At 49.7% G+C, this 12199-nt stretch overlaps 1 protein-coding gene across 4 annotated transcripts in view; it reads right to left on the bottom strand.

Annotated features, from left to right (window-relative positions):
- IL27 (interleukin 27) overlaps positions 1-12199 on the bottom strand; it is a 16922-nt gene extending 4723 nt beyond the window's left edge. Inside the window, exon 1 of one of the 4 annotated variants that reach the window (XM_077141363.1) lies at positions 11762-12199. In XM_077141363.1, the coding sequence (XP_076997478.1) occupies positions 11762-12194 (433 nt within the window). In that variant the 5' untranslated portion in view covers positions 12195-12199. The other 3 variants (XM_077141366.1, XM_077141365.1, XM_077141364.1) reach the window with 3 other exon arrangements.

The following is a 12199-nucleotide window of genomic DNA, read 5'->3' as shown; positions in this document are numbered from 1 at the left end:
TCCACCCTTGCTCTCCTTCCTTTCCATACCTCTTCCCTCACCATTCTCCTCCCCCAGCCCCTAGGCTCTGCTCCTTGAAATGTCCCCTCATCTAAAGGTAAGGAGAAGCTTTTGAGAACTTCCTCTTCCCCCATAGACTTCCAAAGGTGGTGGGCAATGTCCAAGTTCTCTGGCATTCAGCTCCCTGGCTTGGGGGCCACTCTGATCCTCTGGCATCTTGAAGATGTAAGGCAGAATGGAATTCTTCCTAGCTCTTTGGGGGGAGGGAGGGGAGCCCCAAGCCCTGGTGGATATTGTGCCCCTAGCATTGTGGGCTACCTCCTATCTCCCCTCCCTTCCTACCTGAGCCCTGGAGTCCCCAGGCTTCTCCCCTGACTTCTCCCTATTTTCTTTGCAGAAGCCAATCCTGGGTCCTGGGTCCTGGGTCCTGGGCCCTGACCCGTGAAGGCTCTGTCCCTATCCTCCATTTCTCGGCCCCTACCCTGCCTGCCATCTGCTCCTCTGTCCAGGTTCTGCGTCTAGCCCCTGCATCCTTTGTTGGACCTCCTTCCAAGCTTCAAATAAATACCCCTCACCCAGGCAGGCTGCTGATTCCTTGGCTCTAGCCCCCTGACTAATGCCATGCTAGCTCCTCCTGTTGCTTTCCCTCTAGCCATCCCAGTTTCCAGTCCCAGCCAAGCTGGCCCTGACTTGTTCATTCCAACCAAACCTTCATTTATCTGCCCATTCCTGGTCAAGTAGCTTGCCCCACCCTCCCCTTGCATGCCAGCCAAGGCTTCCCATCCTCTGCCCAGCCCTGGATAAACCATCCACCCCTCTGCTTGCCCCCCCAGTTCATGGCAGCAAAAGTGTCCCATTCTCTGTCCAGCTCTGGACAACCACCACCACCCCAGCACCTTGTCAAGGCCTCCCATCCTCCAGCCAGATATATGCTTCATCTCCATCAAGTTGCTTGACCCTCAGCCCTTGGCCTCCATCTACCCAGCCAAGCTCGCTCATCCTCTGCCCAGTCTCAACCAAGCCACCAACCCCTCTGCCCCCAGCCCTTGTCTCAAACTCACGCCAGCCAAGGTCGCCTGTAGTCTGGCCCATGTCGGGGCCCAGCCTCTTTGGCCAGCCATCTCCCAGGACGGGGGAGTCTTATACTGGGGACTGTGCCGGTTTCACTTTCCGTCCTGCTTGTACTTTCAGCTTTGGGTTTACTCAGTCTTCCCTCCTTACTACCCCTTGCTAAAATAGGGAAACGTAATTTCCCTTCCCAGAGAGGGTGGGAGGTGCAGTTGGGGGTGGCGGGAAGTTGGATTTGGGGCAACCCAAGCTCCTGACACCCTGCTAAGATTTCAGGTCCAGCCTTTACCTCACTTCTCAACTCTTGGAAGAGCCACTCCTAGCTCTATTCACTGCTAAGCCTCCAAAGCCTTGAACCCCCTCCAGCCCCTCTGTTCTGTCACATCATCCTAGGGTCATCATTGGTCCTTCAGAGGTGGATGGCCGGGGAAGCGCATGGCCCACCAGAGGTTTTGAGCCATCCTTAATCCCTTCTGGCTTTCCAGATGGCTGGGGGAATGGGGTGTGAGGGAAGTCAGGGCTCAGTGGATGGCTGGGATGGGGCTTCAGGGCGGGTGGGCAGGGTCTCAGCCTAGGCAGGCTCTGGGCTCAGACTGATGGCATCAGGACTGGAATTAGAGCTCAGTCAATAACAGGGCTGGATGAGACCAGATCCAAATCTAGGGCTGGCACTAGGATTAACATTCAGTCTATAAGCAGGGCTAGGGTTTAGTCTAGGATTGGACTCAGAGTTCAGTTTGGGGCTGAAGTCGTAGCACTGTCTGGCTTTGGGGTTGGAACTTCCAATGACCTGGGGGTGGGGGGCTGCTTGTAGTAAGTCAGGGTTGGGCTCAGATCTCAGTCCAGATCAGGGACAGGGGTCGGTCTGAGACCAAGGTCCTGGCTGCAACAGGGTCCCAGGTTTCAACTGAGGCTTGGGCTCAGAAAACGGCTCAGATAAGAAGCTTACCCTGCAGCCAGGTTGGGGTTATGTGAGATCAGGATCAGGGCTCAGCCCGGACGCAGATAACCCCATAGACCTGTGAATAGCGTTTCTGTTCTGTAGGGACCCTTGCTGGAGCTAAGCTGTCTCAAACATAGAACTCTCTTCTGGTACAGCCCCACACTGAGCCCCGCCCTGGATTTCCCATCTTCAGGGAGAGGATGGGGGTTTCTTGGTCTTCCCCGAGACCCACTGCTGCCACTTTCCTTTTGGGACACGTGGGGTTTCCCTGCTGGGTCCCTGCTGTGAGATAGAAACCAAGGGGGCTTCCCCTTCCTGTACCCCTGCCCCCACCCAAGCCCTGCCTGGGCACTGCCCACCAAACCCTCCTGGAACTATCTACCAGGGAAGTACCAGCATCTGCCCAGGAATCAGTCCCAGATGGCTGCTGGAGAAGAAAACAGGGATAGGACCTCCCTCTCCCAGATGGCTTCCCTTGCAGCTTCCATTCCCCCACAGTGGTGGCTGTTGTTTGTTCCCCGCCCCCCATGTCGTGGGCAGCTGCGGTGACATGGGGGTCCCTGATGTCCAAAGACTGATGACAAGGACAGAAAGAAATCCTGGCTGGTCTTCCACGTATCCTCCAAGTTCTGCTGTTATCTACTCCTGCCATAAATCTTATCTCAAATGTACATTTCACACATCTTGTCTATCTTGTTCATTCAACCCTCACTCATACCACTCCAGCTATATTGGCTTCCTTGCTGCTCCTAGAACGTGCCAGGAACGCTCCTGCCTCAGGGCCTTTGCCCTTGCTAGTCCTTCCAGCTAGAAGGCTCTCCTTCTGGATATCTGCAAAGCTTACACTCTCCTGGAGGTTTCTGCTCAAATATCACCTTCTGAAATGAGGCCTTCCCTAAACACCCTACGAAAATATGCAACCCTGCCCCCGGCACTCCCAATCTCCTTCCCTGTGTTATTTTTCTTCATACATTTACACATTTTAGGTATCTAACATTTCTAGATATCTAGCATTTGCCTATTTATTTTTTGGCAGTCTCCATGCACCAGAATATTAGCTCAGGAAGGGTGGGAATTTTTACCTGGTTTGAGTGCTGATGTATCTCCAGGGACCAATTGCAGCAGGCTCTCAACAAATCATTGGCAAGCAAATCTGTCTCCTGCTGCAGGTGCCTAATCCAGTTCTGCTCCTGCTTGGTGGTCTGTAAGTTGTGTGGACCGAGCAGCAGGGCTGGACCAGCCTGAGCCATCAATTAGATGAGCTGCCGTCTAATTGGACACCTGGGCTGCCAGGCATGGCCATGGGCTGGTGATCTCGGAAGGTCCTTGGGAAGGACCCAGAGGACCAGTGAGGGCAGCGTTAGCTTGTCTGGAACCTTGTAGGATGGGCCTGTGCCAGTCTCAGTCTACCTGAGCCTCAGTAGCCTTGACTGAAGCCGGGGCTGGGATCAGCAGGAAATGGAAATTGAAAGGATGTGGCCAATGGGAAAACTGCTGGAAAGGAAATCAGGAACCCTGGGTTCCAGTGTGTCACTAGCCTTTATGGAGACCTCACATGAGTCACTGGTCTGCTCAGTTCCTCATTGAAAAATGACAGCAGTTTTCAAACACTTCTACTACCATTTACATAGAGAAATTAAAACCTAGACACCCCCCCCCCCCCAAGAACAAAAAAAACCTAGCCAATTTCCTGATTATTTCCCAGCCTGTTTCAGCTCTAACACTATGAGCTACCCTCTGGGGTTGGGTGGGAATCCTGAGCTCAGGTGGCAGAAGTGAGATGCTTCCATTGAGACACTGGGGAGAACCAGGGAGAGAAGGTCATGTCCAAGGCCTCACAACAGCAGGTGGGTGACAGAAGGAAGACTGGAACTCAAGTCCCCTATTTTGAGCTGAGGCCAGTGAGGGGAATCCCTGAGCCCTGTGAGGTCAGCTCCAAAGTTTGGAACTAACCCCTCAGTGAAACCAGCATGGTCCTGGGCCACCTCCAAGGCTCCCTAACACAGGTGGTGAGACCCTGAGGCCAGGCACAGCTCCCTTCCCACTGGAGTCACAGCCCTGATTTTTGGGCCTCCTCCCTATATAGCCCCTGCCCCCCCCCCCCATGCTGCATGGAACATAGGATCCACCAGGACTTTATTCTGCCATATTTGCTCCTGGCAGCAGCTGTGGGGCTTGGGTGTCCACCCAACTCACACCCACCGTGGGGACTGCCCCAAGATGTGGGTTTCTTGTGAGACTACTGACCCCAAAAGGGATTGGCTGGCAAGGGGGAAAGGGCTTCTGTCCCTGGCTCCCAGCCCTTTTTTTCTGCCAGGAGGGTCCTGTGGACCCTGCCACTCTCACAGCCACTGGAGGCATCAGGTGGGGTCTCAGAGAAAGAGGGGGAGTGGGAGGTGTTGCCAGGGTCTGGAGGCTCATTGCTGGGCATTCTTTGCAGGGGAAGGAAAACTGAGCTACGTAGGGCATGAGGAGAGGGTGAGAGCCCCGATATTTTGGGTGCGGGGCAGCAAGAGTTCAATGCCCAAGAGGCAGGGGCTGCAGAGAAAAAGCACCGGGGCCAGTGTCAAAAGTCCCTGTTCAAGTCCCAGCTCTGCTCTGCCCCTTCCCATATGTTCCCTCTAGGACAAGACAAACATGCTGTGCTGCTGTTTCCCCATCTGTAACATGAGGATCGGGATCCCAGCCCTGACCCACTCTTGGCCTAGACATGAAGATAAAACTCAGGAGGGCCCAGGTCTGGAGTCAGACAAGCCTCCACTCAATTCCCAGGTTTGGCCCAGCCCAGCTGTGTGACCCGGGTCAAGGCACATAGTCTCCCCAGACAGAGCTCATCAAGAAGGTAAGAATGCTAATCACAGCAGCCAGACAGGACACCAGCAGGGATGGTGAGAATTATGCAATAAAACACTTGGCACTTCCACTGAGTACTTGCCCCCATGTGATTTCAGGCAAGTCACTTAACCTCTCTGTGCCTCCGTTTCCTCATCTATAGCACGAGGAAAATAATTCAAACTTATAAGACTATTTAGAGGATTCAGTGGGCCATTTGTATAAAGAACTTTGAACAGGGCCTGGCATGGGGTAAGACACTATGGGTTTTAGTGTCGTATGGGGCCTGACCCACAGGAAGCACTCCAGAAATCTCATTTGTCATTGAAAAATGCAAGCAATGGTTGTCATCAACAAGAAGAGTCGAAGGAGAGTTGGGGGAAGAAAGTAATGGGTAGGAGAGGCAGTTAGCGTTTAGGAAATAAAGGTGTGTGTGAGGGGGGAGGAAGAGTAGGGGACAAGGGCATTAAGCCGAGGTGACAGGACCTGGCAAGTCATGAGTTGGAGTAGAATTCAGGCCCAAAGCAGAAACCTCAGGGAGCCAGCCAGGTGGCCCCCAGGCCAGAGAGTGGACAGATCCTAATCTGAGGACCCCAGGGTAGGCCTTAGCTCCCGGGCCAGGTGGGTGGGGCTCTGCCCAGGTACCCCTCATATGTGGAATCCCTCACCTTGCCCTGCAGCAGGCACCTCTAGCCGGCTCATCAGCCAGCCTCTCTATGAAGAGGACCCAGAGCAGAGACGGCCCCTGGACAGAGCCCCAGGAAAAGCCTCTCCAGGTGCCCAGGCAAGATAGCAGGCCCTGGGGTAGAGCTAAATCAGGTGGTAAAGGTTCGGGGAACTCAAGGGGCTGGGACTGGGCAGACATGCCAGGCCCTCCAGCAGCCCTGAGCTCCCAGGTCGATGTGGAGCCCCTCCAGGCCCTCAGTCACCACTGGCCACCCGGCCCCTCACATGTGGAACCCTCCCCAGGAAGCAAAGGATGCACCCAGCATCAGGGGCCCACTCGCTATTTACATTTTTATGTACTGTTTGATTCATACCAAAGAACATACCCAAAATATATGTGTCTGTGCCCCCACGTCTCTATCTTCCATCTCAGCTCTGGTTCTGACACCCAAACAACGCTATGTGGATGACTGATTCACTGATGGTAATAGCGCCCCATTTCACTCTGAGTAAAAGCCAGAGCCTTTGCGATGGCCTGCAAGGACCTCACAATCCCACGTGTCCCTTCTCTGACCTCTCTCCTACTCCTCTTCCCTGCCCCCTGGCTGCAGCTCAAACAAACCAAGTACAACCACCTCAGGGCCTTGGCACCTGCTGTTCCCTCTGCCTGGAACACTCCCCTCTCAGCTCTTCAAACGACCGGCTCCTTTTGTCTCATTCAGGCCTCATCTCTTCCCTCTAGAGCTCTGAGGACTGTCCCACCCCAATACCACCTCCACTAGAGCCCGTGTGCAACCCTAGCATCTAGACGTCAGTCCCAGCCTCTCCCTTACACATCCCAGGCCCTTTCCAAGCCCCAGAGTCTTCTCCAGACCTCAAGCCTCCACCCACCTCTTCGGACAGCAGGACCCTATTGGCAATGCTGATAGGAACCACTCGCTGCCACCTCCTTCCGTGTTACCACATTGAGGAGAGGGATCAGAAGGATTAGGGATTGAGATGCGGGAGCCTCGGGTCTTGCCCATGAAGGCAGCCACTTAGCTGAGAAGGGTGGAAAGATGTGGAAAACCAGAGAGAACAAGGCAAAGTAGGAGGAGTTTGTAACTGGCTGGGATACCCTGGGAGCCACATTCTGGACTTAATTTCTTCACCTGGAGAATAGGCATGGCAACCCCTTCTTCACAGAGAAAGACGGAGCATGAATTTGTGCTCTGGTGCTCTGGGGCCCGGGAAGTCCTATCAGTAGGGAGAGGTCATACACCAAAGATTGTCAACAGGCCCGGGGGTGGGACGGTGAGGACAGAATAGCATTTATTGGGATATTGTTGACATCTCGTTTCCACCTGCCCACCCAGTCCTCCTTTTAAAGTAGAAGTAGCTAGAGATTCCTTTGGGAAATCATTTGCCCTGTCTCTCTGAGGCTGACACCCCTCCATAGTGGGCACATGACACACCGAGGGTAAACCCTGGAATTCCTGTCAGGAAAGAGTCTCTCTCTCTCTACAGAGGTCACAAAACTGGTGGGATGTGACCCTGTATCTGCTGGGGACTGCTTTTTTTTTTCTCAATATTTTTATTGAGAAATCTTCACATGCATGCAGTCCATCCCATAATATATAAGCAATGTATATTCATCACCATCATCATCTTTAGAACATTTGCCTCACTCCAGAGAAAGAAAAAAGAAAAAGCTCATACATCCCATACCCCTTACCTGTGCCTCTCGTTGATCACTAGTAGTTCAATCTATCCAACTTTTTTTTACTTCTTATCCCTCCCCCATTATTTATTTATTTTTCCTTTTTATTTTTTTTTAACTCATCTGCCCATACCCTGATAAAGTAGCACCAGACACAAGGTTTTCACAATCACATTACAAAAGCTATATAGTTATACAAGTTATTCTCTTCAAGAATCAGGGCTACTGGAACACAGTTCAACAGTTTCAAGTACTTTCCTCTAGCCACTCCAAGGCACCATAAACTAAAAAGGGATATCTATATAATGCATAAGAATAACCTCCAGGGTAACCTCTTGACTCTCTCTGAAATCTCTCAGCCACTGAAACTTTATTTCTCTCTTCCCCCTTTTAGTCATGAATGCTTTCTCAATTCCATGATGCCAGATCCCAGCTCATCCCAGGAGTCCTGCCCCACGTTGCCAGGGAGATTTACACCCTTGGGAGTCATGTCCCACATAGAGGGGAGGGCAGCGAGTTTACCTGCCAAGTTGGCTTAGAGAGAGAGGCCACATCTGAGTAACAAAAGAGGTTCTCTGGGGGTGACCCTTAGGCATATTTTTAAGTAGGCTTGGCTTCTTTGCAAGAATAAATTTCATAGGATTGAACCCTAAGATTGAGGGCTCAGCCTATTGAATTGGTTGGCCCCACTGCTTGCAAGGATATCAGGAATTCCCCAGATGGGGAAGTTTTATATTTCCTCGTTTCTCCCCAGTCCCCCAAGGGGACTTTGCAAATACTTTTTATTCTCTGTCCAAATTACACTGGAATGTATCGGGATATCACACTAACTTGTTGTGCTGGCTTGAAGCTATTATATACCCCAGAAAAGTCAATTCCTAAAGGCTCATTCAATATTGCTGGGTGGAATCTTTTTATTGTTTCCATGGAGATATGACCCACCCAATTGTGGGTGATAATTTTTTTTTTAACATATGATCATTCCGTTCTACATATATAATCAGTAATTCACAATATCATCACATAGTTGCATGTTCATCATCATGATCATTTCTTAGAACATTTGCATCAATTCAGAAAAAGAACAGAAAAAAATTCATACATACCATACCCCTACCCCTCCCTTTCTTTTTTTTTTTAATTATTTTTTATTTATGATACATAACCACATACAAACACATTCTTATCATATGATCATTCCATTCTTGTTATGTAATCAATAACTCACACTATCATCACATCTCCACCCATTCAAGGTGGGGTTGCTTACTGGAGCCCTTTAAGAGGGAACCATTTTGGAAAAAGCTTCAGAACAACCAGAACCAACAGACTTCACACAGCCAGAGACCTTTGGAGATGAAGGAAAATGCCCCTGGGGGAGCTTATGAAACAAGAAGCCAGGAGAGAAAGCTTGTAGATGTCACCATGTGCCCTCCTAGCTGAGAGAGAAACCCTGAACTTTATCGGCCTTTCTTGAGTGAAGGTAACCGCTTGTTGGTGCCTTAATTTGGACATTTTCATGGCTTTAGAACCGTAAACTTGCAACTTATTAAATTCCCCTTTTGTAAAAGCCATTCAAGTTCTGATGTATCATATTCTGGCAGCTTATTAACTAAAACACCTGTACAAACCAACAAGCTCTCACGCCCTATTCAAGAGTCCATGTAGTTATGGTGTTCAAATAAACTGACCATACAAGTTAAATTAGATAATGTGCTATCCAAAATATAAATTTTGCACCACATACATATCTCTCCCTTTGGTCTCACATAGAAATTGAAGTTTTAAAATATAGACCTTTATCCTGTATTAGATATCATCCTTTATCCTGTATTCTGATTTACCTTAATCCTATCCAAATCAGCTTCATTCATATCTCTAGTTGAAATCTGATCACTTTTTCAACTTTTTAACAGTTGCTACTTTAATAGCTTAATGCTTACTTTAATAGCTTCAGAGTGCTAACTCTGAGTTTCAGGTGTCACATAAATACTGAAATTTCAGGGAACGATTAGGTTATACACAAATAGCTCAGTATCTCAGAATTTATATATAACTATTACAACTCCTGAATAGATGTGACTGCTTTATGGGGGCTGCTTTTGAGGGAAGACTCTGCTTAAGACTGGAGCCAAAGCATGGGAAAGAGTGAGTACTGAAGAGAAAGATAAGCACCTCTGTTATTGACTTTGAACTCCTGGGTCCACCCATTTCTGAGGAAAATTACTTCCAAAATGTTAACTTTCACAAGCTGATGTTCTCATCTCCTTTCCCTCTCATTGCTTGTCCCTCTTCCCTCCCCTCCCACTCCACCTCTTCCTCCTCCTTTTTGGCCTAGGTTAGCTGAAGGTGGTGTTTCTGCCATTTGCAGTATATGTTCCTTCCCTCAATTTTCATCTGCCCTTCAAAATCGATTTCCCAGTGTCAAAAATTAGACTGAACAAAAAAAATGTGACAATTCAGAGTCATACAATAGAAAGCATGTGTAGAGAGAGAATGTCATATAGAAAGTGTGAAAACAGTAGATGCTCAGTCAGTATTTATTGGGCACCAACTATGTCCCAGGCACTGTAGTAGGCATGAGAGATGCAGTGGTGAACAAAGCAGATCGAAAGCTGCGCCTTCACGGAGCTTATACTGAATGGAATAAAATTAAAATAACAACTAACCTTTGATCAAATGCTTTTATGTGCCAGGCACTGTTCAGTTATTGCCTCCTTTAATCCTCACAACCATTCTAGGCTGTAGGATAGTTATTCAAAGGAGGAAAGTGAGGCCCAGAAAAGTTAAGTGACTTACCTGAGATCACACAGCAAAGTGTCACTAAGTGACAGCTCTGGGATTTGAACCCAGTCTTTTTTTTTTTTTTTTTTACCATAGCATTTACTGGGCCTTCTTTACATTCCAGGCACTGTTCTAAACTCATGTACTCCTTAAAACAATCCATTTTACAGATGAGGAAACTGAGGTTAAACAACAGTGGCAGAACTGGAATTTGAACACAGACCACCTAGCTCCACTTGCCCTTAACTACTTCCTCTAATGAATGAACAAAGGGGCCAGAAAACAGAAGCGAGGCCCAGAAATCTAGGACAGCTCACCCAAGTGGCTCAGTGCTGGATCCAGGTGTCCACATAGTTACAAGTTTCAATCTTGATAAAGAAATCATCCCTCCCTTAGTCATTCTGAAAATGTGATAAACTCTACTTCCTCCACACTCTCCACCTCACAGCCCAACAGCCAGCCCCCTTTGTGCTCCCTGGTAGTGAGGGTCTTGCTTGGAATGTTACGGTGAGGAGCAGGAGCTAAAAGTATGCAGGGAACAGGAAGCCATAATGACCTGGTTGAGGGGAGACAGGGGCAGATTAGAGATGCAACCCTGTTGTCTAAGAGCGAGCTGGGACAGAGGTCAGAAGTACGTCAGGCCTTGCCTCCTACCCCTTGGTCCCCATCCTGGCTCAGGGGGTTAACTGGCTCCTGCTTGCCAGGACCCCCTCACAGAGCTGGATGGTCAGGATCTTGGTCACCTCCCCACTATCCTTGCTAGTCTGAGCCATGGAATACACCTGTCCCACCTGGTGTAGAGGAGGAGAGCAGAGCGGGCTTAGATAAACTCAAATAGAAGCAACAAAGTTTTACTGACCATCCGCTTACCTCATTCTCCCTCTCAAAGGGGACAACAGCCAGCCCTAAAATATGTTGGATTGCCAGGAGAGGTACAAAGAACATGGGACTCTGTGTAAGAACTGAGTAATTCCTGCAAGAAGTATCTGAGGAAGCTTCCTGCAAGAGTCTCTGACCTAAATCTGGCCAAGAAATCAGGTGACCCAGGTTCTACTCCCAGCTTTGCCTAAACAACCATATGGCCACTAGCAAGTAATTTTCCTTTTGCACCTTAGTTTCTGTATTTCTCTGAAATGAGAGTGATGACTATCTTTGCCTGATGGGGATTTGGGGAGGTTCAAATCTGATAGATGACTGAATAATGGAAGCTTTGTAAAGTGGAAAGACCACACCAACGTGAAGGGCTACTACTGAGAATGAGTGTAATTCTGTTAGAGGAGAAATGAGAGGGAAAGGTATGGTATGAAAATAGGTCATTATGCACAAGTTAACTCATGAACTTTTACTGAGCATCTACTATAGGACAGGGTGGAGGGACCAGAAAGCACTCAGACTAAGGTGCAGGGGCTGAGGTCCTGGAACACCACACACAAGAATGTGGACTCTGTCAAATGAGCAATAGGGAGCCACGCAATGTTGGGAAGGTGGTGACAGAAAAGGTCTTCACGCAGGACAACTGCAGAAGACCCCCGGGGGGTGGCAGGCCAGTAGCATCCGACTATGAAGGAGCATGGAGGGGAGGTAAAGAGAAGACAGGACACCCTAGAACCCCCTGCCCAGCCGCCCACAATCCTCAGACCACGTCCAGCCGCGCTTTCTGCCTGCAGTAACTCAGCCTCCAGCTTCTCTCATCTGCCGTCGCCTCCCCTCCACCTCAGACTCCCTCCCAGCCCTCTAACCCTCTGTTCCTTCTCTCCCCCACTACACACCTAGATATGCGCGCTCCCAGAAGCGTACGCCCACGGCCGGGCAGCGGTTTCCGGCGCGACGATGTGACGTCATCCACCAGCGCTCCACAGCCGTTGGTTCGGGCCAGGGCGCTGAGAGCCTGAAGTAACTGCCGCTACGAGAGAGCGTCGCGCAAGCGTCCCCGATGGCATTCTGGGAGTTGTAGTTTTCGGGAAGGACTCTCGCCTCAGCCCTCAGAATTGAAACGCTTGACCCAGGCGAGTCGGGAGAGCTGTGGATGCTTCTACTCCCGAGTCTCCAGAATGCGCAGTTTGAATTTGGGAAATTATATTTATCTCTGTGGGTACAACCTGGGCATAATCTATAAAGACCCCTCTCCTGTCCAAGCCAGTAGACATCCTTGATACAGAGGTGAATAAGGTTTCTCAGTACTGTGAGGTCAGTCCGGCTCATCCCGG

Source organism: Tamandua tetradactyla, chromosome 23, assembly GCF_023851605.1.
Source record: "Tamandua tetradactyla isolate mTamTet1 chromosome 23, mTamTet1.pri, whole genome shotgun sequence".
NCBI classification, from domain to species: Eukaryota; Metazoa; Chordata; class Mammalia; order Pilosa; family Myrmecophagidae; genus Tamandua; species Tamandua tetradactyla.
Note: the sequence above shows the minus strand (reverse complement) of the source record. Positions and strands in the feature narration are given on the sequence as shown.